This window comes from Aegilops tauschii, chromosome 5 (assembly GCF_002575655.3).
Source record: "Aegilops tauschii subsp. strangulata cultivar AL8/78 chromosome 5, Aet v6.0, whole genome shotgun sequence".
Classification (NCBI taxonomy): Eukaryota; Viridiplantae; Streptophyta; class Magnoliopsida; order Poales; family Poaceae; genus Aegilops; species Aegilops tauschii.
The window spans coordinates 379,289,345-379,316,231 of NC_053039.3; the positions used below are offsets into that span (position 1 = coordinate 379,289,345).

At 48.2% G+C, this 26,887-nt stretch overlaps 1 protein-coding gene and 1 long non-coding RNA gene across 2 annotated transcripts; one reads left to right on the top strand and one right to left on the bottom strand.

The window, feature by feature from the left end:
- The first annotated feature begins 3,233 nt into the window (after positions 1–3,233).
- Positions 3,234–5,076, top strand: LOC109755160 (uncharacterized). The gene has a single exon (XM_020314044.4). The coding sequence runs from the start codon at positions 3,747–3,749 to the stop codon at positions 4,956–4,958; it is 1,212 nt and encodes a 403-aa protein (XP_020169633.1). The 5' UTR covers positions 3,234–3,746; the 3' UTR covers positions 4,959–5,076.
- A 2,165-nt stretch (positions 5,077–7,241) lies between these two features.
- LOC120965181 (uncharacterized) lies at positions 7,242–8,136 on the bottom strand. The gene is made up of 2 exons (XR_005757546.2): positions 7,797–8,136; positions 7,242–7,712 (listed from the first exon to the last, which is right to left on the bottom strand). It is a non-coding gene; the product is annotated as an uncharacterized lncRNA (long non-coding RNA).
- Positions 8,137–26,887: the final 18,751 nt, after the last annotated feature.

Genomic DNA, 26,887 nt, shown 5'->3' on the forward strand with positions numbered 1-26,887 from the left:
GCGCAATGGCTATTATTTTATCAAAGGATATGATTTATTCTACAATGGAAGGAATAGTCCCGAGTCGCTGCAGGCTTACAACCCGGCACTTGGGGGCTACATTATTCAAATTGAGATTACATGCAAGTCTCATGTCGCTGCAAGCATGCACCATGACACTTGGGGGCTAATGTAAAGTCATTTTTACTAGTCTTACTGAAGACCCGACTCATCATATCATAATGAGCCGGCCCTTGGGGGCTACCAATTGCTCCTGTCAACAATTCAAGGTACACAAGTTTTCGTCCATTATATTGAAGGATCCACTGCTCAGTTGGTAAAGCACAAAGCTCTTAACCTTGTGGACGTGGGTTCAAGCCCTATGATGGAAGCTACATTATAAGATGTTATTTTCATTGAAGTATATATCAAGTCCCGGTTCAGTATTATCTTACTAAGCCGGCCCTTGGGGGCTACACATCCCTGCTCAAGTCTACATGATTATATTTACAAAGTCCCTGCTCATTATTGCATAATGACCTGGCCCTTGGGGGCTACACTGATTGAAGTTTTTATAAGCAATTACAAGTCCCAGGTTGCTGCAAGCATGACAACCCGGTGCTTGGGGCTACATATATGGAGTATTCAGTTTTTACTAGTGACTGGGATGAACAACATGGATTTCTTCAAAAGTGGCAGTATTTATATTGAAGCAAGTCTTAAGCCATCACTTTGTTCTGCTCAAGACTTGGGGGCTAAAGGTATTATATTATTATCGGAGAAATATTTCCAAATTCTCTGTTTTGAGCAAACCAGATTGACCCGGTGTCATCAATAATTATGACCCGGCGACGGCAACAATTATGACTCGGTGCCATCGGTATTCACAAACCAGCAATTTTGGTAATATTAAACCGGCAAGTTCTACATCTTCAAACTGGCTGAATATCAGATGAGTATTTCAAGACCAATATTTCTTAAGCTGGCGCTTTGGAAGCCGACTCAAGTGGATTATTCTTCACAATATTTTTCTATGAGAAACCAACGTCAGCAATTTGAGTATGAAGCTAGTTATTGACCTGGATTTTCTAGGAGGAATGACAAGGACTTAAGGATGATCAGGTGCCGGTTTATAAGAATTCTTAACCCGGAGCACAACCTGTCAAAGTTGTTCTTGTGTTTATTTTGCAGCATAAGTTTACCATGGATAAATCCAAGCTAAACTTGGGGGCTAATGTCGGGGATATACCCCGCGGCGTAAACCGGCCGGAAGTATAACCCGGCCGGACTTGGCGGTTTATTTGAGATCCTGCTGACACTTGGCGATTCACTGGCGACCCGCCCTGACCTGGCGGTTTACAAGCAACCTGCCTGGACATTATAACTCACTGGTGACCCGGCGGGCGGGACAGACGGATGACAAGGCCCAAGGCCCAGAGGGCCGATTTATATTAATGGTGGGCCGGTTTAAGAGGAAAGGCGTGAAGAATATTACCTTACAAGGAGTTAAAGACCCGGACTTGTATCCGGTTTGTATTAGAGATAGACTAGTCCTAATCCTAATAGGACTCCACATGTAACCCGCCCCTTCAACATATATAAGAAGGGGCAGGGCTCCCCAAAGAGGGACATGCAAGAAGAAAAAACAATCTCTAGGGCTAGACACAAAGAGACGGTTTACCGGCGACTCCCTCGTGATGATAATGAGACCTAGCCACAAACAGCATGTAGGGTTATTACCGGATGATGTTTCCCGGGGCCCGAAGCTGTCTAAACCCTTGTCTTGTGCGTTGATCCGCCCTGCGTCTCTCATCCCAATCAACCCCTTTCAAGCTACCACAAAGATGCGCTGGCCTCACGACTAAGTCCTCACCCTAGGACATCTGCCGTGGCAATTCCACGACACCATCCGAGATGGTGTCTAGATTGGATCTGGTGGTTCTGGACTCTGCGGCGGCTGGATGAATATTTCGCGATGCCTCTAGGGTTTCTGGAATATTGGGGTATTTATAGAGTAAAGAGGCGGTCAGGGGGGCACCCGAGGTGGGCACAACCCACCAGGGCGCGCCTAGGCCTCCTGGCGCGCCCTGGTGGGTTGTGCCCCCCTCGGGGCACCCCCAGGCACAGCCAGGGCCCGTTGTGTTCCTTCTGGCCCATAAAAATTCTTCGTGATGTTTCGTGGCATTTGGACTCCGTCTGATATTGATTTTCTGCGATGTAAAAAACATGGAAAAATAGCAACTGGCACTTGGCGCTATGTCAATAGGTTAGTACCAAAAAATGATATAAAATGGTTATAAAATGATTATAAAACATCCAAGATTGATAATATAACAGTATGGAACAATAAAAAATTATAGATACGTTGGAGACGTATATCAGGGACCGAGATCAACTTTAGGGTTTTGGATAGGAATGAAGTGGAGAAGTGTATGAGGATTTTGGAGCAATACCACTAAGCACTTGAGCAATTGAGTCATGACCAAAACCTCATTCCCTTTTAATAGTATTGACTTTCTTATGGACTCAATATGAGCTTGGATCACTTAACCAAAAATGTAGAGTCGAGCTTTGCCAATCTTTGTCCTTAGCATTTTGAGGGGTCCACGTTCACTAGTCATGCCATGCCAATCATTAATCTTCTCTGAAATCTGTTATCAATGAGCATTAAATCAATGACTTATATGCTGTTATTAATTATCAAAATCACCCCGGGCTTAGTTGCACTTTCAATATCCCTTTTTGGGTAATTGATAACAACATATAGATCAAAGCCTCGACAAAAGATATAATGAATGAAATACATCGTCGCTTTGAGAAGTATGTGATAAAAAAGAACCCTCCAAATTTGTGCATTATTAAAAATTTATGTTTGAATGCAAATGCACAATCGATTAGGATCATGTGTTACTCTTTCATGTCAAATACATCTCGGTGGAGCGCTCAAAATGATATGATTGCAAAATAATTAGCACTCATCACCAATCAGACAAGTGAAATATCATAGAAAGAGCATATGAATAGATATCCAAGCAAGCATATCATCAAAGTACAGTATGACCAAGCACATAACAACATATTCTCATACAAGCATCAAACAAAAGTAACTCAAAGTAGCAAGAAACTCTCAAAGAAACCAAACGAGAAAAAGTAAGAGCACTCTCTCGAAGTCTAATGATCTATACTAATTCTCCCCCTTTGGCAACAAGTACCAAAAAGTTCAAAGCAGTATAGAGCTAAACGTCTCTCTAGGCCTGATCTTCAGCGGCTCATGGTGAAGAAGTCCTCTGACTTGCAGCGCCAGTGTGCATAAACGTCGAAGTGGAGATAAGTGCATCCGCGAAATGCTTTGACAAAGTCTTCTGTGCCGGAGGAGTGGAGACGGCAGAAAATTCGAAGAAGGCGACGTCTAAACAGATGAGAGAAAAGACAGGGTCTCATGTTTTTTTTTCTCACCTTCTACCGTAAACTAACAGTAGAAAACAGTCCGCAAAGGGCTAATCCTTTTTTAATCAAAACCATATTTTATAATTAAAACCATATTATTGCGCAAAGCCAAATGGTTGAACACAACCCCTCAGGAAAAAAAAGAGGAAAATCCTTAAAAAAGGAAAAAAGAGAGGATGGACCCAAAGCGCGAGTGTATGTGTTGAGGCCTGGTCCGGTTCACACCTGGCAACTTGGGGCTCCATTGCATCTGACTCGGGGTCCTCGGCCCACCCTGCAGAATTCGACTCATCTCAGCTTCTCCTCTTCCTCGTCGGCGCATGGCGGCGCCGCCGCCGATAGACGAGCCTCTGCGGCTGCCGCCTCTCCCGGCGGACACCATCTTGGAGATCTTGTCCCGCGTGGGCGACGCTACCGCCGTCGTGCGCTGCGCAGCCACCTGCAAAGCATGGCGCCGCCTCATCCTGGAGCCGTCCTTCCTCTCCCGCGGTCGCGCCGGGCGCTCCGACCCCTCCCCTCTCCTCGGCTTCTTCTTCCTGGACACTTCCCAGAAGCTGCCCCGTCGCCGCCTCTACCTCCGCCGCCCCACGCGCTTCCTCCCCCTCGGCCCCTCTCAGTCGCAGGCAACCGCCCTCCCCCTGTCCCACTTCTTGCCGAAGCCGGACGCGGCCGGCCTCAGCGGGTTCGCCCCCGTCACGTCAGGCGCCGGCGGGCTCCTTGCCCTCCGCCGTTCCCCGGCCAGCTCGTGCGACCCCGTCAGGATCTGCGTCTGCGACCCCGTGGCCGGGACCTCCACCTTCCTCCCCCCTCTCCCGCCCACAACATCCCCCGAGAACATCGTCTTCCTCGACGCCGATGGCTCCTCGTTCCGCCTCCTTGCGGCGATGGACCGCCCAAATGGGATCCGCCTGCGCGTCTTCTCCTCCCAGACCGGGCAGTGGGGCACGGCTGTGACGGCCCAACTTCCTGGTAACATGGTGGTCCACCTCTGCTCCCCTGCCGTCGTGCACCGTGGTGCCGTCCACTGGATATGCGGCACCCGTGCCCTCCCGAATGCGGTGCACGCACTGGCCGTTCGCCCCGGCCAGGCCGATGTCTCGGTGTGCCGATTCGACCTTCCGCTGCGCGCAGGCATTCACCGCCTGAACCACGCCGCAGAAGCCGTTCGCCTGTTCAGTTCAGCTCAGGGGTGTCTCTCCTTGGTTCTTCTGGATGAACCTTTGATCTCCGTCTGGAACTTCAAAGACAATGGCGCTGATGGCAGGCCCTGGGAGCTTCACAAGACGGTACATCTGATGTCGGTGTTGCCGTCGACAATCTTTGATCCTTCTGCGGAGTGGGGGCTCTCTGTCGTAGCATCGTGCGACCAGAGTGGCTCCTTGTTTTTGCGTGCTGTGGGTGAGGGCGGCCTGTTTGTGCTCAACCTGGAGACGGAGGCGATGTCGAGGGTACGCAACGACCACTGCGCCAAGTTCCTGTGCCCATATGTGGCGAATCTGAGTTCTTGCCTGGGAGCCATGAAGAATTTCTGATGTTGGACTCAAAATTCAGGTTTCTGAACACACTAGTTTAATGCATATTAAGAGATGAGTGTTCAGTTCTGTTTCGATGAATTCTACAGGTTTACTCTTATCTGTACTGTTTAAAGTTTCATCAGCTTATTGTATTTGGCTTTGCTTATTATAGTCTTCATTTCTACTCCCTCTGTCCCAGAATATAAGAACGTTTTTTACACTAGCATAGTATAAAAAACGTTCTTATATTTTGGGACGGAGGGAGTAATAATCAGTGTCCTCTACTGCTAAACTTGAATTTGGATATGATTACAGTTTGTATGTCCAGTGGGGTTCTATGATGCGAAACTGAAAGAAACAGGATTAAATTGTGCCTATTTTCTTCGATTCACTATGCCAATAATGCAATTTGCTGTTTCTTGGAAGGCAAGATTTTAGTTATCCAAGCCAATGTGAACAATAGGAGAAATTTTATTGCTTTGCATTTGACCACATATTCAATACGAACTGGCTACCTGATTTTTAAAAATTCTGAGGTGACAACTCTTTTGATCGGGTAGTAAGAGAAAAAAGAACACATAAAAATGGGAATTTGCCAGATTATGATTACTAGAGCTGACAGTTCCATCATATCTGAGAGTTAGTATGACACAATATACGTTCCATCATGTCTGAGAATATATGACACAATATATGTTAGTATGACACAATATATGTGCACACAATTTTCTAATATCTAAATAGCCTGTCCTCACTACTAGATTTCTCTGCACATGTGTGCTTCCATATTGTGAATAGCCAGACATCATCGTGAGTTGTATACGTCATGCAGTAGATATTTCCATATTGTAAAGTTCAATTAGAAATTTGTGGAGTTGATTTTGATGTCTCTAATTTGTTCAGAATTGGGAATTTTAATTTCTAACAAACACTCAAAGTATGATTGTGAAGCTGAGGTCAAAACCGAAGCCCTGAAAATAACAATATCATTCTCTCATATTAGTAATGTCTCGATATTCTAGCAAAACATCAGCCTTAAAAGCTAAAACAAAAATGTGAAGTCAGGAAACATCTTTACTCCCTCAATTCCAATGAATAAGGCGCGCATGCATTTTAAAATCTAACTTTAACCATAAATTAGACCAATAATACTATATAGTTTTATGACTTAAAAATTATTACATTGAAAACTTCGTTTGTATATGAATACTCTGCGTTTGGTTTAGGGTTAGGGACTACAATGGTATGATTTTTTTCAGGTATTACCCACATTTGGTTGGTCTAATTTATGGTCAAACTTCAATTTTGAAATGCGGGCGCACCTTATTCATTCCAATGGAGGGAGTATCAACTTGGCTAAATTCTTGAAATTCAAAGTTTATCGACACAACATTGAAAGAAGAACCTTAACTAAGACATATGCTTTTAAATATATATTTTTGAACTTTTTTATTTTGTAATAGGAAGTCAATGGAATTATGGTTACAAAATTACCATTCCTACTTTGGCTGGCCATAATAGTGGTATCTTAGCCGGTATCATGCACTCGGGACTAGTAAACACGCTGATATGGCAGACAATTAAAGAAGAAAGAGAGAGAGAGAGAGAGTTAGAGTAATATAGAAAGATACAATAACATAATAAATGATATGCTACTATGTGTCATGCATGGCAATAAATAAGATAATTTATGACACTATGCACTATAAAAGTAGCATCATGCACTGATCATATGGAAGCGGATTAGGAGCACTCGTCGACGACACACTCAAAAATCACTGTCGGTCGTCTGCCGGCTCGGGATGCGCGCCACTTTTGCCGAAATGAATTTTTACATGTGAATACAGGACCAACTAGTATAGCTTAGCAGTGTGTACATGTCCTGCTTCATTTAATATGGTTGGGCCGGGTAAATTCGCCAGCTAAAGTCAGCATTCATTGATCTATATTGACTGGTCGGAGACTTTAGCATGTCGCCTTCATGGCCAATTTTGAAAACAGTGTATGTAAGTACAAGTGGTGCGTTGGAGATTGTTTGTTACCGTGGTAGAAATTGCGTTTATGGATCTCTGCCAATAAATTCAGAAAATGTTTTGCCATACATGGTGGCAAGTAAAGAAAACATGGATGTACGGCATAGAATGGCGCGTGTACATTCGGACATAAAAATTTGTTATACATAGTGAAGTATCGAGACAACAAGAATTTCATATGACAACAGTTATGTCCGGCATGGAATGGCGCGTGTACAGTCGGAGATAAGAATTTGTTATACATAGTGAAGAATCGAGACGACAAGAATTTCATATGACAACGATTAGGATTAAAACCGTTGGTAGGCGTTACAAGTTCACAAGCACTAAGCAACCACATCAGGTGCTTTGTGAGAAGAAAAAATTACATAGTGGTTGGAAATACTAGTCCGGCCTAGGCGGACAGATGGATTACTGATTTCTAAAGACATATCAGCATATTGTAACAACATCGGGTCTCCATGCCAGATCGGCAGAACAATAAACAAGTACTGGTTGTGCTAACAGTTGCACATTAGGGGAAGAGGTCGCAGCAGTGTAATCTTGGCAAAATACAAGCGGTTCAGGCGACCCTGCAGCATACGAACAGCACGGCGAGCAGATTCAATGCCAGAAGGGCGATGATGATGCGGTGGAACTTCCTGTCTTCACGAGAAGGGATGGTGAACAGCCTGGGCCATTTGGCGCGAATGACGTTTATGTAGTTCTCCTCCCATTTCCAGAAGTTGCACTTGCGAGACTAGAACAGAAAAATGGAACTTGAAATTTATAGCAAGAAACACAACAAAATGTAAACAGGTTAGTAAAGATGCCTGGTACGTACCCACTCGTGCTAGCACTTGTAGAAGTGCTTGCCTGGATTGGTGTTTGTGCGGGATACCCAACACTGAACCATGCCATTGTTGCAGAATGGGCAAACTATGAGTGGCAGGGGTGCCTGCTCCTCTAGTGCAACAAGGGGAGCGCTGGAGCTTGACATGGCAATGAGAACCATATAAGAATGGGACAGAGCGTAGCTGAGGAAGAGCTGAGCTGAGAATGAAACTCCTTGGGGAAGATATGGTGTGGTGAAGAAGATGGCCTCTTTTAAGCCAAGGAGGTAGGAGGAAGATGAGCGTGTGCATTTAATTGTAATAGGGTAGTTGGAGGTTGGTAGTTGTGTCTGGATCCATCTACTTTGGACAGGAACTATCTGCGGCGGGACATAACGCGTGCATTGTACTTCTTCTATACACCACAGTGAAAAAGATGACATGATTCTGAAAAGCTGGCAATACAATGTTTCTATTATAGTGGGTTCGGATCCCAATGCGAATGGATGCGCATGATTTCAGTGGGCATGGTCGCCGTGTGCTCCTATGCAATTTCGGGTATCATATGCATGATACTAAGGCCCCTCTCAATGCTCCACCTTGTACAGGTGCTAAGCCTTTCACGTAGGCAAAAAATCTGATGTGGCAAGTTATTTAAGAGGAGAGAGATGGGTGTGGTGACCCTAGGAAGAAATAATGCTAAGCGTGTGAATCTAGACAAAACATTTAAATGGTGGAAGCCCTCCAATACATGAAGAGTTTTAGTTGCTAAATCATTAAAGAAAGCAAGCTTAGCTACCATAAGCTAAACACCTATGCATTGAGGAGTATAGTTGCTAAGCTATTTAATGTGCTTAGCACCTCATCTAAGCACCGATGCACAATGCAACAGCCTAAGGCTATCCATAGTGGGAGTAACTTCAGCAATAATATAAAGTCCAACTCAGCAAATTTGCTTATGTGGCAATGATTTAATGAGAAGAGAGATAATTAACATAGCTAGTCACTCAAACTACGAGTAATATCACACATACCAAAACAAGATGAGTCTACAAGTTAATAAATAAAGTGTTGCATGACACCACATATATGTTACTCCCCACTATAGAGGTAGTAACATATGCATATTACTAGTCTAAGTTACTCTCCATTATGACCCCACTATGAGTAGCCACCCATGTAGGTTTTTATTTTGAAACCATACTCCTGCATGTTAATTAATGGTTGGGACACGGTGTCGGTGTCAAAACCAGCAGATCTCGGGTAGGGGGTCCCGAACTGTGCGTCTAAGGTTGATGATAATAGGAGACGGGGGACACGATGTTTACCCAGGTTCGGGCCCTCTCGATGGAGGTAATACCCTACTTCCTGCTTGATTGATCTTGATGAATATGAGGATTACAAGAGTTGATCTACCACGAGATCGTAATGGCTAAACCCTTGATGTCTAGCATGTATGATTGTGATTGCCTCTACGGACTAAACCCTCCGGTTTATATAGACACCGAACGGGACTAGGGTTGTACAAAGTCGGTTACAGAGAAAGGAATCTTCATATCCGAACGCTAAGCTTTCCATCCACGCCAAGGAGAGTCCCATCCGGACACGGAAAAAAGTCTTCTGTCTTGTATCTTCATAGCCCATTAGTCCGGCCCATGTTACACAGCCCGGACGCCCGAGGACCCCTTAATCCAGGACTCCCTCAGTAGCCCCTGAACCAGGCTTCAATGACGAGGTGTCCGGCGCGCCGATTGTCTTCGGCATTGCAAGGCGGGTTCCTCCTCCGAATACTCAAAAGCAGCCAGAAAACGTGTCCGGCTCTGCAAAGCAAGTACCACACACAACCGCAGAGAGTATAATATTTCACGATTCCAATCTACTGACAACTTTTGTAGCGCGACATTACGTCGCTGCCCGGCCATTTTTTCGAACCGTTTTTTAGCCTCCCGCTCCACGTTTCAAGATGCGGTTTTCATTGGCATGTCTTGTCAAAGCAGAGATCGTGTCCCCTTATTGCGGGATTCTCATCAATACGGGCATGGGTAATCCAACCGCGCCGCCTGCACGACCCTTGGGGAATAGGCGAGTTTTAAGGCGAGTGGGGAGGCGCTTGATATTCGCTGCATTTATAAGGAGACAAGGATTCACCCCCTTTCACCCACGCCTTCCCTCTCTCTGCCCACCCATTCTCGAGCTCCAGCGCCCAAGCTCTCATCCTCTCCGCCTCAAAAAAAGCACTCCAACCATGTCCGGATCTGGAGCGCAGGGCAAGTGGATGGTTTCCTCTGTCAAGGAGAAGGACATCACGAAGCTCCGAGAGGCCGGGTACTTGGCCAAGGAAATCGCCCACCGGCTTCCGGCCAAGGGCAGATCGTCCCCACCCGGAGCCCCATGAGAGGGTAGTGTTCATCCCCCACTTCGTCCGCGGGCTGGGATTTCCTCTCCACCCATTCGTCTGCGGGCTCATGTTCTACTACTGGCTGGATTTCCATGATCCGGCCCCCAACTCCTTCCTCAACATCTCGGCATTTATTGTCGTGTGCGAGGCCTTCCTCCGCATCCCACCCCACTTCGGACTGTGGTTAAAGATCTTCAGTGTGAAGTCGAAGGTGGTGGGTGGTCAACACGCAGAGTGCGGAGGCGCCATGGTGAGCAAGATGCCCAACGTCTCATGGCCCAAAGGTACCTTCATGGAGACCGTCAAAGGGTGGCAACAACAGTGGTTCTACATCACAGAGCCTCGCGACGCCACCTGGGCCGCGGCTCCTGAATTCCAGTCTGGAGCACCGATGCAGCTCACCTCCTGGCTAGAGAAGGGCCTGGACTGGTCTTCGTCGGACGAGCTGACAACGCTTCAAACGCGCATCAGGATCATGGTAGACAAGAACATCAAGCTCGTCAATGTGATCCAGGTGATGCTTGTTCGCCGGATCCTTCCATGCCAAAGCCGGACTTGCCATTTGTGGGAGTTCGATCCGGCCGAGCACCAGACCTTGCAACAGTTCTTTGGCACTACGCACGAGGACATCTGGAAGGTGCTCTTTAAGGCCAACGAGACGTGGCCGGCGACGACCGAGGACCGTGGGCACGACCTGGCCCATCCCACCAGTCTGGTAAGTTTTTCGTATTTCAAGGTGTATCCTTTACTTGCATACTCAAGGAAGATGTCTAACCTTCCCTATTTGTTTTTTCAGGGCTGGACAAAGAAGGCGGAGCGGATTCAATGTCCGTCTCCGCTGCCCGAAAACCCAGCAATCCCACTTCTGACGAAGATGCTGGTTCCGGCGCCCTACCAAGCGCCGGAGAAGAAGGCCAAGGAGACCAGGAGTGGCCCCCGCCGTAAGGGCACTTCGGACGTGGCGTCCGAAGACGCCGAGACACACTCCTCCACTGCCGAGGATGACGACGAGGAGGAAGAGAGCAACTCTCCCCCCGAGGGGGGAAGGAAGAAAAGGGTGGCCTCCACGCATCTAGAGGCAGAGGCGTCCAAGAAGGGGAAGGTTTCCCTCGCGGACAACTCCGCGTGGGACATCGACAGTAGCTCCGAGTGGCGCCCCAGGGATAAGCCCCTGGCCGAATCGTAAGTACTCAAAGACGCACACACATATCCAGCTCCTTTACTTCATGGTTTTAACATGTTGAATCATGCGCTGTAGTCCGGCTCGTTCCGACCTCCAGCGATCCTCATCTTCGGGGAATTCGCTGGATCCGAAGGTGATGGATAGCAGGTCCCTTCTGGCGGCCTCTTCTCCCAAGACTACGGAGGATGCTGAAGTGCTGTCCTGAAGGACCCTCCCGGATCAGGGGGAGGCATAGGAGGCCGTCACGGTGGCGCCAGAGGATGATACCTCGGCCGCCGGACACATGGGGTAGCAGATCCCTATGGAAACTGGCGATGGGGGCCATATCCAATTCAGCCCCCAACTGAATACAATTCCGGAGACCTATACGACTCCGGAATCAGGCAAGCAGCCTCCTTCGAAAGAAGGAGGTCCACCGATTCCACCGGTGACCTCTGTCCATCCAGAGGCACCGGATACTCTACTGGAAGCGCTGCAAAGCGCTTCCATTGTTGAGGAACACCGTATCCTTATGGGTACGATGGTTGAGAGGGTTCAGTTCGCTAAAAGTGGACTGAACGAAGCCTGCACCAGCCTTCTAACAGGCTTTGAGGTAAGCAACGCAATTGTATGAAAAGAATATCATAGTATAGACAGTAGCCCCTGAGACTCTGTCCGGTGTTCGGAAAGAAAAGCCGGACAGAGGATCAAATAACTTTCGCAGGAGACTAACCAGACATGTCTATGTGAATAAGCAGGCGCCGTTGCTGGCTGCGACCTCCCATTCTGCCAAAGTCTCCGGACTGAAGCAGAGTCTGGAGCGGGTCGAGGAAGAGCTCGGCTGTGTGAAAAAAACAGCTGGAGGACAAGCAAGGTATGCAATGACCTTTTGTAGATCCAGAAAGGATGAATGATTTGTGTTGACTATAGCGCCATGATATTTTGTAGGAGCGGCGACCGAGGTGGAGACCCTCAAGAAGGCGATGGCCGAGGCCCAGAAGAGAGCGGCGGAGGAACAAGCCGCCCGCGAAAAGCACGAGGCTAGGGTCGGTGAGGTCCAACAGGAGCTCCAGGACGCCGTGAAGAAATGCGAGTCCTTGGAGCGCAATATTGCGGATCAAGAGTCCGAACTTTCCAAGGCCCGCCAAAGCGACAAGATGCCCGGGTTGAAGCCTAGGGCACCCTCCAGGAAATCCAGGAGGCCAGGAAAATCGCGGCGGGTAAGGCCTTTATTATGCAGAGCAAATATGTGAAGAAAAGGTACCTCTTACTAACCCGAATTTGGAGTTCTTCAGGAGCGTTTGCGGATCTGGCGCCCAGTGTTGCTGACGCTGCCGAGTTTTTCCGAGCCGAAGAAGGGAGCTCAACGGAGAAGCTGTTTTGGTCGCAATATCTTGTGCCAGAGCATCCGGTGCCCTTTAGCGATTAGCTAAAACAGCTGACCGAACTGCATAGGGTGGCCGAACTGGCCATGAAGGATTTGATAATCCGTCTATGGCCAGTCGAAGCCATACCAAGCAGCTACTTCGGACTCGCGAAGCGGCTGGTCAATGTCTGCCCCCGGCTTGATGCCATCAAGCGGTCGGTCTGCATCGAAGGTGCGCGGATGGCCTTCGCCCGTGTCAAGGTGCAGTGGGCGAAGATGGACGCCGTCAAGCTCGCGACCGAGGGACCGCCCGCGGGCAAGGAGCACCGCACGCCCGAGCGGTATTTTGATGATGTCCTGAAGGGATCCCGCATTGTAGAGGGCCAGTGTTCAAAAGACATTATCTTTGAATGAAGATATTCATGTTAACCCTCCTGTATTATGGAACAATGCCGTTATGTAATATAATGCTTAAAATTTTACCTCCTGTGCGGCCGTTTTGTTAAATCTGAGAGTTGGCCAGTCGTCGGCTTCAGCCCCCACGTAGGTAGTATGGGGGTGTTCAGGATGGAATCTAAACACTCTTGATCCAAAAGTTTGGTCCTTTAAGGAGGTGTTTAGCACAACGAACCAGGCAATCAGACTATGTGGCTTTATCACCCTCACTTAGCCATAGTAGTTTGACAATAGAAATGTAGGCGCAACCCCTAGCTAGTATTTAATCTGGACTAGGGTACTGTAGACACCTGATCAGGTGAAGGCCGATTCGTCGCACAATGCGGAAAAAATTGCAAAAGAGTTTTAACCTCCGAATAGCTGACCAGCTCTCGCCGCATCATGATAGTCAGTTTTCGGCTTTCTCTACTGAGGTCTTTGCTCGGATAAACCAGAAACACAATCGCAGTAGTTCTCCCTTTACTACCCTAGCCGATTGGACGGAACGTAAGGTAGCAAGCACAGGAGCCGGGCAACCCAACTATTGACCAAAGACATGATTCAGAGCCGATGCATATAATGCTAAAATTCGGGGTGCCGAACTGTACTGTAAAAGTGTTCGGACTTTGTTGCCATAGTATGGAGCACAATGAAGCCCCTAGCCAATTTAAAGCATACCAAAGTGTACGGGTGCAATCGAGGAGAATAGCGAAATAAAATGAAGTAGTAAGCTAGTGCCACATAAGTTAGGCCGCAAACTGTTTCCATTATAGTTTGATTAATACGTCAAAGCGTATTTGTACAAATAGTGCGATAAGCAACAGGGCTATTTAACATGCCCAGATCAAGGGGGAGCTGCGTGCGGGTCCTGAAAACAGGTAGAATGATCGTCAAGAAGAACATCTAGAGATTCCTCCACACGTATATGCTGCTTGCCGCCTATCCATCCTTCGAAAGGACCGATGATCAGGCCGTCGGGAGGGGCCTGTAGAAAGGAAACTTGAAAAGGATAAAAATAAAAAGGAAGGTATGTGTGCCCAGGGAAGGTCGAGCCGTATTATGGACCACAATCTAGTTATACCTCTATCTCTGCCCATGGTATTTTGAGTGTGTAGTTATGTACGTGCGGTACGTATGCCGCCATTTGGTCGGGACTGAGACGGAGGCCGAATTGCTAGTCTGACTCCTGATGAGCTGGACTGTCCCGCTGCTGAGTAGTCCGGACTCGTTTGACAGTGTCCGGGAGCTTGGCCGCCGAATTAGAGTTCTGCTTGATAAGGCCGCTCTGTACTTCTGCTGCTAGGGCCGCGGTGTGCTCCTTAGTACGGAGGGAGAGTTCCGTGTTTCCATTGACTGTTATGACACCACGTGGTCCGGGCATCTTAAGTTTGAGATAAGCATAGTGTGGCACCGCATTGAATCGAGCAAATGCAGTTCGTCCGAGCAGTGCGTGATAGCCACTGCGGAAGGGGACGATGTCGAAGATCAAGTCTTCGCTTCAGAAGTTGTCCGGAGATCCGAAGACGACTTCCAATGTGATTGAACCCGTGCAGCGGGACTCTACACCTGGTATCACTCCTTTAAAGGTAGTTTTTGTGGGTTTGGTCCTTGATGGATCGATGCCCATTTTGCGCACTGTATCCTGATAGAGCAGGTTGAGGCTGCTGCCACCGTCCATGAGGACTCGCGTAAGGTGGAATCCATCAATTATTGGGTCGAGGACCAGTGCGGCTGAACCGCCATGACGGATACTGGTCGGATGGTCCCTGCGATCAAAGGTGATCGGGGAGGACGACCATGGGTTGAATTTTGGGGCGACTGGCTCTATCGCATAGACGTCCCTGAGCACGCGTTTGCGCTCCCTCTTGGGGATATGGGTAGCGTATATCATGTTCACCGTTTTAACCTGGGGAGGAAACTTCTTCTGTCCCACTATGTTTGGTGGACGGGGCTCCTCGTCATCGTCCTCACTTTGCGACCCCTTCTCCTTGTTCTCGGCATTTAACTTGCCAGCCCGCTTAAAGACCCAACAGCTTCTGTTGGTATGATTGGCTGGCTTATCGAGGGTGTCGTGTATCTGACATGGACGATCGAGTATGCGGTCCAAGATGGATGAGCCCGGATTGTTCCTTTTAAATGGCTTCTTCCGCTGGCCGGACTTGGAGCCACTGAATCCAGCGTTGACCGCCGTGTCATCGGTATTGTCGCTGTTGCTTCGACGCTTGTGTCTGTTGCGTCGGGGCTTGCCGTTGCTATTTCTGGCTTCAGAGGTGCCAGGTTTGCTTCATTTTTATTGCTACGGGCAAGCCACCTATCTTCGCCCGCGCAAAAGCGGGTCATAAGTGCCGTGAGGGCTGCCATGGACTTCGGCTTTTCTTGGCCGAGGTGCCGGGCGAGCCATTCGTCCCGGATGCTATGCTTAAAGGCCGCTAGGGCTTCGGCATCCGGACAAATGACGATCTGGTTCTTTTTAGTTAAGAACCTAGTCCATAATTTCCTGGCTGTTGGACTATGTGACTTAAGTTGTCGGCATCCAGAGGTCGGACGTATGTACCTTGGAAGTTGTTGCGGAAGGCGTCTTCCAGGTCCTCCCAGCTGCCAATGGAGTTTTCAGGCAGGTTGTTCAACCAGTGTCAAGCTGGCCCCTTGAGTTTTAGCGGGAGGTATTTGATGGGATGAAGATCATCACCGCGGGCCATGTGAATATGAAGAAGAAAATCTTCAATCCATACCGCGGGGTCTGTTGTCCCATCATATGATTCGATGTTCACGGGTTTAAACCCTTCTGGGAATTCATGCTCCATTACTTCATCAGTGAAGCAGAGGGGGTGTGCGGCGCCTCTATATCGGGCCAAGTTGCGGCGTAGCTCGGATGGAGTCCGTCTACGGTTTTTGTCCCGAGCGTGATTATGCTTGTCACGCCCGGCTAGATAGCCGTCGTCGCGCGTCGGGGCACGCCCCCGCGATCCGTAGATTGATCTGGTCTGACCTGCTCTACTGTCCAGGTCCTGCTGCAGGTCGTATGTATATACCAGAGCTGTTGTATCTCTACCTTTATGGCGGGGTAGTAAGGGCTGGTGTTCGGCTTGAGTTGCCGTTTTGTCCCGGCCGCGTGGTGGTCGGTCAGCTGCATTACGCGCTGATGGTACAGGCTCAAGGGCCTCGTCGTCAAATTAAGGTAGTAATCTGCGCTTCGGGTAAATTTTGGTTGGGCGCTCGAGGCCGTATTCCTCTGCTGCCACGACATTAGTCCACCTATCATTGAGCAGATCTTGATCATCTTGAAGCTACTGCTGCTTTTTTTTCAGGCTCCTTGCAGTGGCAATTAGCCGGCGCTTAAAGCGCTCCTGCTCGAGAGGTTCCTCAGGCACGATAAAGTCTTCGTCGCCGAGGCTCACCTCGTCCTCGGAGAGTGGAAGATAATTACTGTCCTTCGAGTCTTCATTTATGGCCTGTTCATCAGGGCTAACTTGCCCATCTTCCCGATCATCCTGTTCGAAAGTTGGCTCGACGGGGTCTTCTTTGTCTTCGGCATCGTCCGGAGTGTTGTTGTCTCCTGTGCCAGTATTGCTGTCTTTTCCGTGGCATGATTTAGAGCGGCGCCGCTGACGTCGGTGCTTTGGTTGTATCTCAGGAGATTTATCCTCGACTGGATCTTCTTTGTCGTCGCCGTTATTGCCTTTGGGTGTATCCACCATGTACACGTCATACAAAGAGGTGGCCGTCCAGCGTCCGGTAAACGGTGGGTTTTGGGCCTGCTCCTCTCCGGCATCGTCGTCCATAGCGTCGATGTCTTCAGAGCCGTAATTGAGCATGTCAGTTATGTCCTCGACAGTGGCTATGAAGTGGGCGGTGGGTGGGACGTGAAATTCCCTGCTCTCAGCCCCTAGTCCGGGCTGGGCGTAGTTCGGATATTGCTCCTCTGTAATGACAAGAGATCGCATTAAGTCCAGAGCCTCACTTAAAGGCGAGGTTTGGCCAGGGAAAAGGGAGTCCGTGGAGTATGGCAGGAGGGAAAATCCTTGGCCGAACTCACACGATGCTGACTCCATGGGTTCGAAGCCAGTGTCCGGAGAGGGGTCCGGCTTCATGATGGTCGCCCGCAACATTATCTCCTCCGGCTCTCCCGTACTGGGCTTAGTGGCCGCAGATTGTCCGACGGGCTTAGGAAGCCCGTCTTCAGACCTGGTGATGCGCTCCGGATCTAAGGACAGAGCGGAGGTTGGGGGCGCGAATCCTTGGAAGATCAAGTCTCCTCGGATATCAGCGACATAGTCCAGATTCCCAAAACTAATCTGGTGACCCGGGGCGTAGCTGTCGATCTGCTCTAGACGGCCAATCGAGTTGGCCCGTAGTGCGAAGCCGCCGAACACAAAGATCTGGCCGGAGAGGAAAACCTCCTCCAGGGCAGCATTGTTGTAGATGACTGATGGAGCCATCGAACCTTCTGATGACGACGCAACAGAACTCTCAATGAAAGCACCAATGTCGGTGTCAAAACCGACAGATCTCGGGTAGGGGGTCCCGAACTGTGCGTCTAAGGTCGATGGTAACAGGAGACATGGGACACGATGTTTACCCAGGTTCGGGCCCTCTCGATGGAGGTAATACCCTACTTCTTACTTGATTGATCTTGATGAATATGAGGATTACAAGAGTTGATCTACCACGAGATCGTAATGGCTAAACCCTAGATGTCTAGCCTGTATGATTGTGATTGCCTCTACAGACTAAACTCTCCGGTTTATATAGACACCGGAGGGGACTAGGGTTGTACAAAGTCAGTTACAGAGAAAGGAATCTTCATATCCGAACGCCAAGCTTGCCATCCACGCCAAGGAGAGTCCCATCCGGACACGGGAAAAAGTCTTCTGTCTTGTATCTTCATAGCCCATTAGTCCGGCCCATGTTACACAGCCCGGACGCCCGAGGACCCCTTAATTCAGGACTCCCTTACACGGTGCTACTAGCAGCTATGCAAAATTGATTTTACTGGACCACAACCACATGCACTGAGAGTTTTTTTTCCTGTAATTTTTTCCGATCTTCTTTTAGTTAGGTACTGATTTTATTATCGTTTCTTTTTAAATGTCAAATCGTATATTTCATTATTCAAGTTAACTGTGAAGAACAAAGTCAACTGATTTTTTTAGTAAGAAATTGTATCTTTTTTGTAACCCTAACTCTAGTACCTAAATCCTTAATAACCTTATTGACTCACCAAAAATGTTGATCCGTAGTTCTCCCTCCTCCTGGTCCAGCCAGATGAGAAGAACATATATGAACGAGTTCGGAGGAACATTTGTATGATTGTAATCTTACAAGAACACCAAATTAGCAGTTTGTTTTATATAAGTAATTTTTTTTGTCAAGTTTGACCAAATTTAGAAATAAATAACAACATTACAATGCTAATCAATACCATCAGATCCAATTATTTTGTATTACATTTTATTTGATATTATAGATGTTGATATTTTTAAATACAAATTTAGCCAAATTTTATAAAAGTTTGGCCCTTTAAACGTCTTGTTAATGCCAAATCGCACTCGTATGCACTTGTGCCATCTTGTCGCTTGTTGTCACATCGTGTAACTCATCTCGCTGGAGCTCTCGCAGGATCCAGTTTTTGCCAACTTCCTTTTATGTTAGAGCGTTGCTATGCGAACGATAAGACTGCGGCCTATTTACGGCTGACATGCTACGACCACCATCAGTTGGCGAGCATTTGTACTCCGCTCGATTCCAGCGTCGTCTACATATGGGCCAGGAACTGTCGTGTGCACGGCAGTTTCGTTTATGTTAATATTCAAAAAAAAAAAACTGCAAAACACACAACACAAAACCAGTTAAAGGAGAATCACGCTGACCCGTTGGACACGAACCAGTTTGTGTCTCCCTCCGTTTCAGAATATGTTTTAGTTCAAACGGAGGGAGCATATATTTTGATGCAACTTTTTTTTCAGTTTGAATTTTGTTTGGAAATTTCAGATTTAAAAAATCCAAAAATTTCTGAAAACCGTTTCCCGAAACTAACCCACGAAGTATTTCGAAATGAAGGGAGTACTATGTTATTGGGTCAGTTGGTAGTTTTAATTCATGCACTCAAGTTTGAGCTGCGATGATGGAACCGGCCAGTCGGCCATGCATTTCTACCTATTGTGTGACCGTGAGAGCAAGTATAATAAAATGATGTAGGCGGGTTGTAAGACATTAAATATTATATTTTTGCTTAGTTGAAAAAGAAAGAAGAGAAGCGGGCTACTAGTTAGGCTAGTCATAATGGGGAGTATCATATACTAGTATCATGCATATGATACTAGTGTATGATACTACTTCCATAGTGCATAGTATCATAAAGTAGTATCATAGATGATCATATTTATTGCTATGCATGACATAAATTAGCATAGCATTTAATATGATACGGTATCTACCTATGTTACTCTAACCCTCTCTCTCTTCTTTAATTGTGTGCCACATAAGCATGTTTGCCAGTCCCAAGTGCATGTTACCGGTTATGTTACCCCACTATGACCAGCCTTAAGAGCAACTCCAATGGGGCGACCCATTTCGTCCGCCGCCGTCTGTTTGGGTCGGCACGGACTGAAAAGTCCGCCCAACGCGCCGATCCAAACGGACGCGCGTCCGCTTTCGTCCGCCTGCCGACCCATTTGTGACGCCCTCGATTCAATTGTACACTAATCATACACGCAAATGTGTACGATCAAGATCAAGGACTCACGGGAAGATATCACAACACAACTCTAAACACAAATTAAAATAATACAAGCTTTATATTACAAGCCAGGGGCCTCGAGGGCTCGAATACATAAGCTCGAATACAAGAGTTAGCGGAAGCAACAATATCTGAGTACAGACATAAGTTAGACAAGTTTGCCTTAAGAAGGCTAGCGCAAAAGCAACATCGATCGAAAAGGCAAGGCCTCCTGCGTGGGAGCCTCCTAACTACTCCTGGTCGTCGGCGGTCTCCACGTGGTAGTCGGCACCCTCGGGGTAGTAGCAGTCGTCGGTGGGGTCGTTTGGATCCTGGGCTCCACCATCTGGTTGCATCAACCAGAAAGAAGAAAGAAGGGGAAAAGGGGGAGCAAAGCAACTGTGAGTACTCATCCAAAGTACTTGCAAGCAAGGATCTACACTACATATGCATCGGTATCAATGAAAAGGGTTGTATCTGTGGACTGGACTGCAGAATGCCAGAAGAGAAGGGGAAAGCCTAGCCTATCGAAGACTAGCGTCTTCTGGAAACCACCATCTTGCAGCAACAGGAGGGAGTGGAGTAGCATAAAGTAAAGTAGTAGAAGTGTTATCAACCTCGGCCAGAGATCCTTTCTCGACTCCCTGCGAGAAAGCAATCCCAGAGCCATACTATCCATTTCTCATATCCATGTCTCATCTCAAGTATCCAGTTCTAGTTGTATCGATCAGGATACAACTCCAAGTGTCCGTTACCGTAGGACAGGCTATCGATAGATGTTTTCTTCCCTGCAGGGGTGCACCAACTTACCCACCACGCTCGATTAACTCCGGCTGGACACACTTTCCTGGGTCATGCCGGCCTCGGCCAAACAATACGCCGCAACCCGACCTAGACTTAATAGAGAGGTCAGCACGCCGGACTAAACCTATGCCCCCGGGGGTCATGGGCCATCGCCCCGGGAACTCCTGCACATTGCGAGGGCGGCCGGTGAGCAGACCTAGCTACCTCCTTCAAAAAGGCAGGTGCTTACGCAGTCCAACCCGGCGCGCGCCGCTCAGTCGCTGACGTCTATTAAGCTTCGGCTGATCCATACGACGCAGAACGCCCATACTATGCCCACGTGATGGTTAGTGCTATCAGGCCAGAGGCCCCTCGGATCAAATATCCAAATCGTAGTGGCTTAGGAGCACGCAGTAACAAGCAGAGACTCATGAAAGATGTGACCCCGTTGCCCCGTCTCGAGGACTTGCGGCAAGGGCTAGGAATGCCCGGCCACGCCTCGTAATTATCTCGCGGGCACCCTCCAGGTCAACCTGACTCCACATCACTCGCAATTAAGCTCGCGCGGGTACCCCTCAGGGCCGACCCGTCTTTAGTAACATGGTTCAGTGTAAAGTCATAGTAACCATAGTAACTGTGTGTCTAACACCAAGGGGAAAACCTGAGGAATTACCCTTGCCGGATTCCACTCGATGTAATCATCAAGGTGAACGTAAGCGGAACCACCCTCGAAGTTCACACTTGAGGGGTTGCATGACAGAGTTGTATCGGAAGTGGTTAAGGCGGAATCACCCTCGATGACCACGACCGAATAGCTACACTACAGGGTAACATCAGAAGTGTTGATGAGGTCTCACCCCCGACACTCGATAGTAACCCAGTAATGTCGAGCAACTAAGGGGAAAGTGATGTGCGGTGTCGGGGCCTGGTCTTCGATCCCGTTGATCGGGTCTTCGATGATGAAGCAGGGGCAACAAGGACAAGGTGGGGGTCACTGATGGATCACTAACCAACCTATACTAAGCAGTTTAGGATAAGCAGGTAGGTAACAATAAGCAGGTTACAAAAGCAGGCTATGCATCAGAATATGAGCAAACAATAACAATAGCAAAATCTAATGCAAGCATGAGAGAATGGAATGGGCGATATCGGGATGATCAAACGGGGGGGCTTGCCTGGTTGCTCTGGCAAGGAGGGGTCGCGTCGACGTAGTCAATCACCGGGGCATCATCGGCCTCGGGGTCTACCGGAGAGAAGAGGGGGAAGAAACAGTAAATACAAGCAAACAAATGCAACACTAAGCATGCCAAGACAATATGCATAGCTAGGGGTGTTCTAACGCAGTACTACACGTTGCAGACGGAGAGGGAAAACATCCGGAGAGGTTTTCCCGGCGTTTGGCTTTTTCCGGACAAACGAAAGAGAGGGGAAGGTTCCATGTTCAGCATGCTAGGGGCATGTGACAGATGAACGGACCACGTATTTGGATTCGTTGGATTTTTCTGAGCAACTTTCATGTATAAAGTTTTTCGATCCGAGCTACGGTTTATTTTCTATGAATTTTCAAAGTATTAAACATTTCCTGAAATTATTTAAATTAACAGAAAAGGAATATGACATTAGCATTGCGTGGGGATGATGTCAGCAGTCAACAGACTCGCTGACCAGGTCAAAACTGACCTGTGGGTCCAGTGAGACCCACATGTCAGCCTCTGTTAGTAAAACAGTGGATTAAACTAATCTAGCAGGTTAATTAGGGGTGTGGGCCCCGGGTGTCAGTGAGTGTTTAGGTTAATCTAATTACTTTTATTTATAAAACATTTATTAGACTAATTAACAGAGGGGCCCACATGTCAGTGGCTGGGGGCTGCCCAGTCAGCATGTTGACCGCGGTCAACAAGTCAAGGGGGGCCACTGGTCAGTGACCCAGGTGGTGGCCCCAGGCTGGCCACATCGACTGGCGACGGTGGCGCGCCGGCGGCGACCATTCAGACGGCGGCGCGATGCGTACATTGCCGGAAAACGGCCACCGGGGGACGTTTGGACCGCCGCAAGCATCTACAGGCGCAGGGGGACGACGCGCTTCAAACTACGGCAGCTGCAGGGGCGGGGGTTGGCCGGAGCGGCGCCGGCGGCGGTTGGCTTCGGGCCTCATTGAGGACGGGGCTACGGGCGCTCAAAAGGAGAGTGGGGCAGTGCGTTCAAAAGCACGGGGTCGGGCGCACCCATTCGAGGTCTCAGCCGAGGCTGGGATGGACGGTGTCGACGGTGGCGTCGACCGCGGCGGACGCCGGAGCTCGGGCGAGCTCGAGCTCGTCGAAGCAGGGCACGACAGGGGCAACTGGCATGTGTGTCAGGCTGCTCGGAGTGTGTTCGGCACGGCGCAGTGCTCGGTTGAGCTCGGCGGCAAGCGTGGCCACGACGACTGCGGATCTAGGCGGCGGTGAGCTACTGCAGCTGCGACGAGTGAGCTAGGGAGGGCGGCGGCCTACGCAGTGGAGGCCAGGGGAGAGAGGGAAGAGGGAGGGGCTCACAGCGAGCCGTAGGGGGGTGGCAGCGGACTCGAGGGGGTTTGCCGGAGCTGGAGTAGTTGACGGAGTCCAGCGACGCGGAGGAGGAAGAAGACGGCGATGCGGGCGCTTCGGTGCTCGATGACGAGGTGCAGTCGAGGCAGACGAGCGAGGCGGAGCGGTAGGGCACGTCGGCGAGGCGAACCGAAGGCGGTGGCCGCGGCTACAGCACGGCCATGGCGGCGGGCGCGTCAGATCTGGGTGAGGGGGAAAGAGAGAGGAGCGGGGGAGCCAGGGGCAAGTGGGAGTGGCAGGGGGCGAGGCAGAGGCACCAGGGGGGGAGGTGGAGGCCTTATCCACACCTGGGCGCCGACGGCGAGGTGGGTTCGGCGGGGACGCGGCTCAGGCACGCACTGGGTCGGGTGAACAGAGAGGAGGGAGGCGACCGGGTGGAGGTGGTTGCTGGGTTGGGCCGCCCAGGTGGCTAAGGCCCAGGGGCAGTGGGCCATTTCACATATTTTTTTGTTTTTGGCTTTCTTTTAAACTTCTCTGCTTTCTTTTATTTTCAAAAAGCAAAACAGTTTTATAATTTATAAAACTTACACTTAGCATAATAGAATAACTTAGGCTATTGCCACATTAAGCTAATCATTATAATACATTAGCTTAGAATTTTTTTAACTTAAAAAGCATTTAATTTAATTGCTTTAGCCACTGTTTTAACTAGTTTAGGGCACTTAGACATTTTGGAAAAAAGTTAGTTCACTGCCAATATTATCAAAAGAATAATTGCCACATGATGAACATTTTAGATTTCATGTCTGACAAATATGAATTTTTTGACTTTAGATTGGATTTGAATTTGAATTGTGATTTGGATCAAGTGAAGATTAGCAACAGTAACATGATGACATGGCACCATTAACAGGGGATTACTGTAGCATGACACTGGGGGTGTTACAAATCTCCTCCACTGCAAGAAATCTCGTCCCGAGATTTAAGTGTGGAAGTAAAGAGCAACTTCGGGAGAACTGACCCTTATAGGGTTGATTATCTGGTGAACAATTCAGGGAATGAGGTAGAAATATCTCTCGAGTTGAAACTTGATAAAACATCAAGAGCAAAGTATGAAGGTACAATAGGAAGTTTCAAGCAAATGGACAAACGATTGTTACCTGAACAGAGTGTGAGAAAGGGGTTCAGAGCATCGGGAATAGACCATCTCTCGAAAGGTGGCTCGTGACATGATACGAAGCCAAATGCAAGAATATTTCAAAATCAAAGATATACAGGAGAGTTAGGTTTCGATCCTGTGGAACTGTGGGTTATGGGCCCACCATGTGGGTTAAAAGTAGAAAGGGGGCCGATAGCAAGGCATGTCAGATGATAGACTGGCAGTTATGTTCTCAACAACGTTGGTACCAAGGGCGAGGGACGGAGAAAACTATTTTCCTGCTCGTTGGACGAGGCGGACCAATAGGCAAAGTTCTCGTCCATCAGTGGTTACCGGAACGTCAACAACAATAATAACAAGGTCTTACTGACAAATTGTACACCAAGGTGTTTTCATAAGCAGGGAACTATTACTGCTTAGACCTCATAAACCATACGAAAGGTTAAACAAAACAATGGAAAAGAAAAGGTGATCATTAGATTAATCAGAACATTGGAAGGAAAATGTGTTTAAACACAAGTATCAGGAGTATATTATTCCCAAGGACAAGCAGAGGATGACATCCATGACAAGGTAGTAGATTACCTTTTAGGTAAAGGGGAGAGAAAATTCATGACATTACCCATACAACGGTGTTTGGATAATTGATCAAGAACAGTTAGCATTGCGCTCCCAATGTTCTTGTTGATGATCGGAGTACCACACACATGCTTCGGGATAGTGTTGACATGGTCATCAGGGAAAGGTCAGACTTCGGATACACAAAGGATCCATCGGAAACAACTTAGAAAATAAGTCATACAATTTCAGCAAGGAAAAGATGAGGGTGTGGCCGACGGGCTCAGCAACAATCCATCGACATGTCAAAAAGGATGTATTTCCAAAATTATATGAACAAGTTTGTGTTTTTGGGAAGGCAAGAATGTTGTCGATGATAACACAAATCATCGAGGGTAAGGATTGTATTTCTCATCATGAATTCGATTGATATCCTGGAAGAGCTCAGAATGTTGATGATGATCACGACACATTTTTCGAGAGATTTCATGAAGATGTAATCAATCGGCGACGACATCAAGTCAAAGGAATGATAAAGCGAAAGGTTATTGGAACCACGGGTACGACACAAACTCAAAATCAAGCTTGTTGTTCAAGGCGAAACGATATGACGAGGAAGATCGATGTAAGCTTAGCTCATCGTGAAAATTGTGCTCCGGGAAGAAGGACTGATACGTCTCCAACGTATCTATAATTTATGAAGTATTCATGCTGTTATATTATCTATCTTGGATGTTTAATGGGCTTTATTATACACTTTTATATGATTTTTGGGACTAACCTATTAACCTAGAGCCCAGTGCCAGTTTCTGTTTTCTCCTTGTTTTAGAGTATCGCAGAAAAGGAAAACCAAACGGAGTCCAATTGACATGCAACTTGACGGAGATCATTTTTGGACCAGAAGAAGCCCACGGAGTACCGGAAGTAGGCCAGAAGAGTCCCGGGCTGCCCACGAGGGTGGGGGCGCGCCCCCCTGCCTCGTGGACAGCCCGGAAACCCCCCCTGACGTGAAATCAATGCCAACACCTCTCATATATACCCAAACTTCCAGAAAGAAACCTAGATCGGGAGTTCCGCCGCCAGAAGCCTCTGTAGCCACGAGAAATCAATCTAGGCCCTCTCCGGCACCCTGCCGGAGGGGGCCATCATCACCGGTGGCCATGGAGGAGTATCCCGGAGAGGCCATCATCGCCATGAAGGCCAAGGACCAGAGGGAGAACCTTTCCCCATCTAGGGGGGAGGCCATGGAGGAGGAAGCACAAGGGGGAGAACCTCTCCTCCTCTCTCTTGGTGGCACCGGAGTGCCATCGAGAGGGGAATCATCGCCGCGTTGATCGTCTTCATCAACATCACCATCATCATCACCATCCTCATCTCTTTTACGTGGTCCACTCTCCCGCACCCCGCTGTAATCCCTACTTGAACATGGTGCTTTATGCCACATATTATGATCCAATGATGTGTTGCCATCCTATAATGTTTTGAGTAGATATCTTTTGTCTTTGGGTTGATTGATGATCTAGATTGGTATGAGTTGTATGTTTTACTTTGATGCTGTCCTATGGCGCCCTCCGTGTCGCGCAAGCGTGAGGGGTTCCCGCTGTAGGGTGTTGCAATACGTTCATGATTCGCTTATAGTGGGTTGGTGAGTGACTGAAACACAAACCCGAGTAAGGGGATTGTTGCGTATGGGAATAAAGAGGACTTGATACTTTAATGCTATGGTTGGGTTTTACCTTAATGATCTTTAGTAGTTGCGGATGCTTGCTAGAGTTCCAATCATAAGTGCATATGATCCAAGTAGAGAAAGTATGTTAGCTTATGCCTCTCCCTCATATGAAACTGCAATAGTGATTACCGGTCTTGTTAACGATTGCCTAGGACAATTCCACACACCGATCCACCATTATTCTACACTCGCTATTTATAATATTTAGTAATATATTCTAACTTCATGATAACAGCACCTACTTTTATATTTTATCTCTCCGATATCAT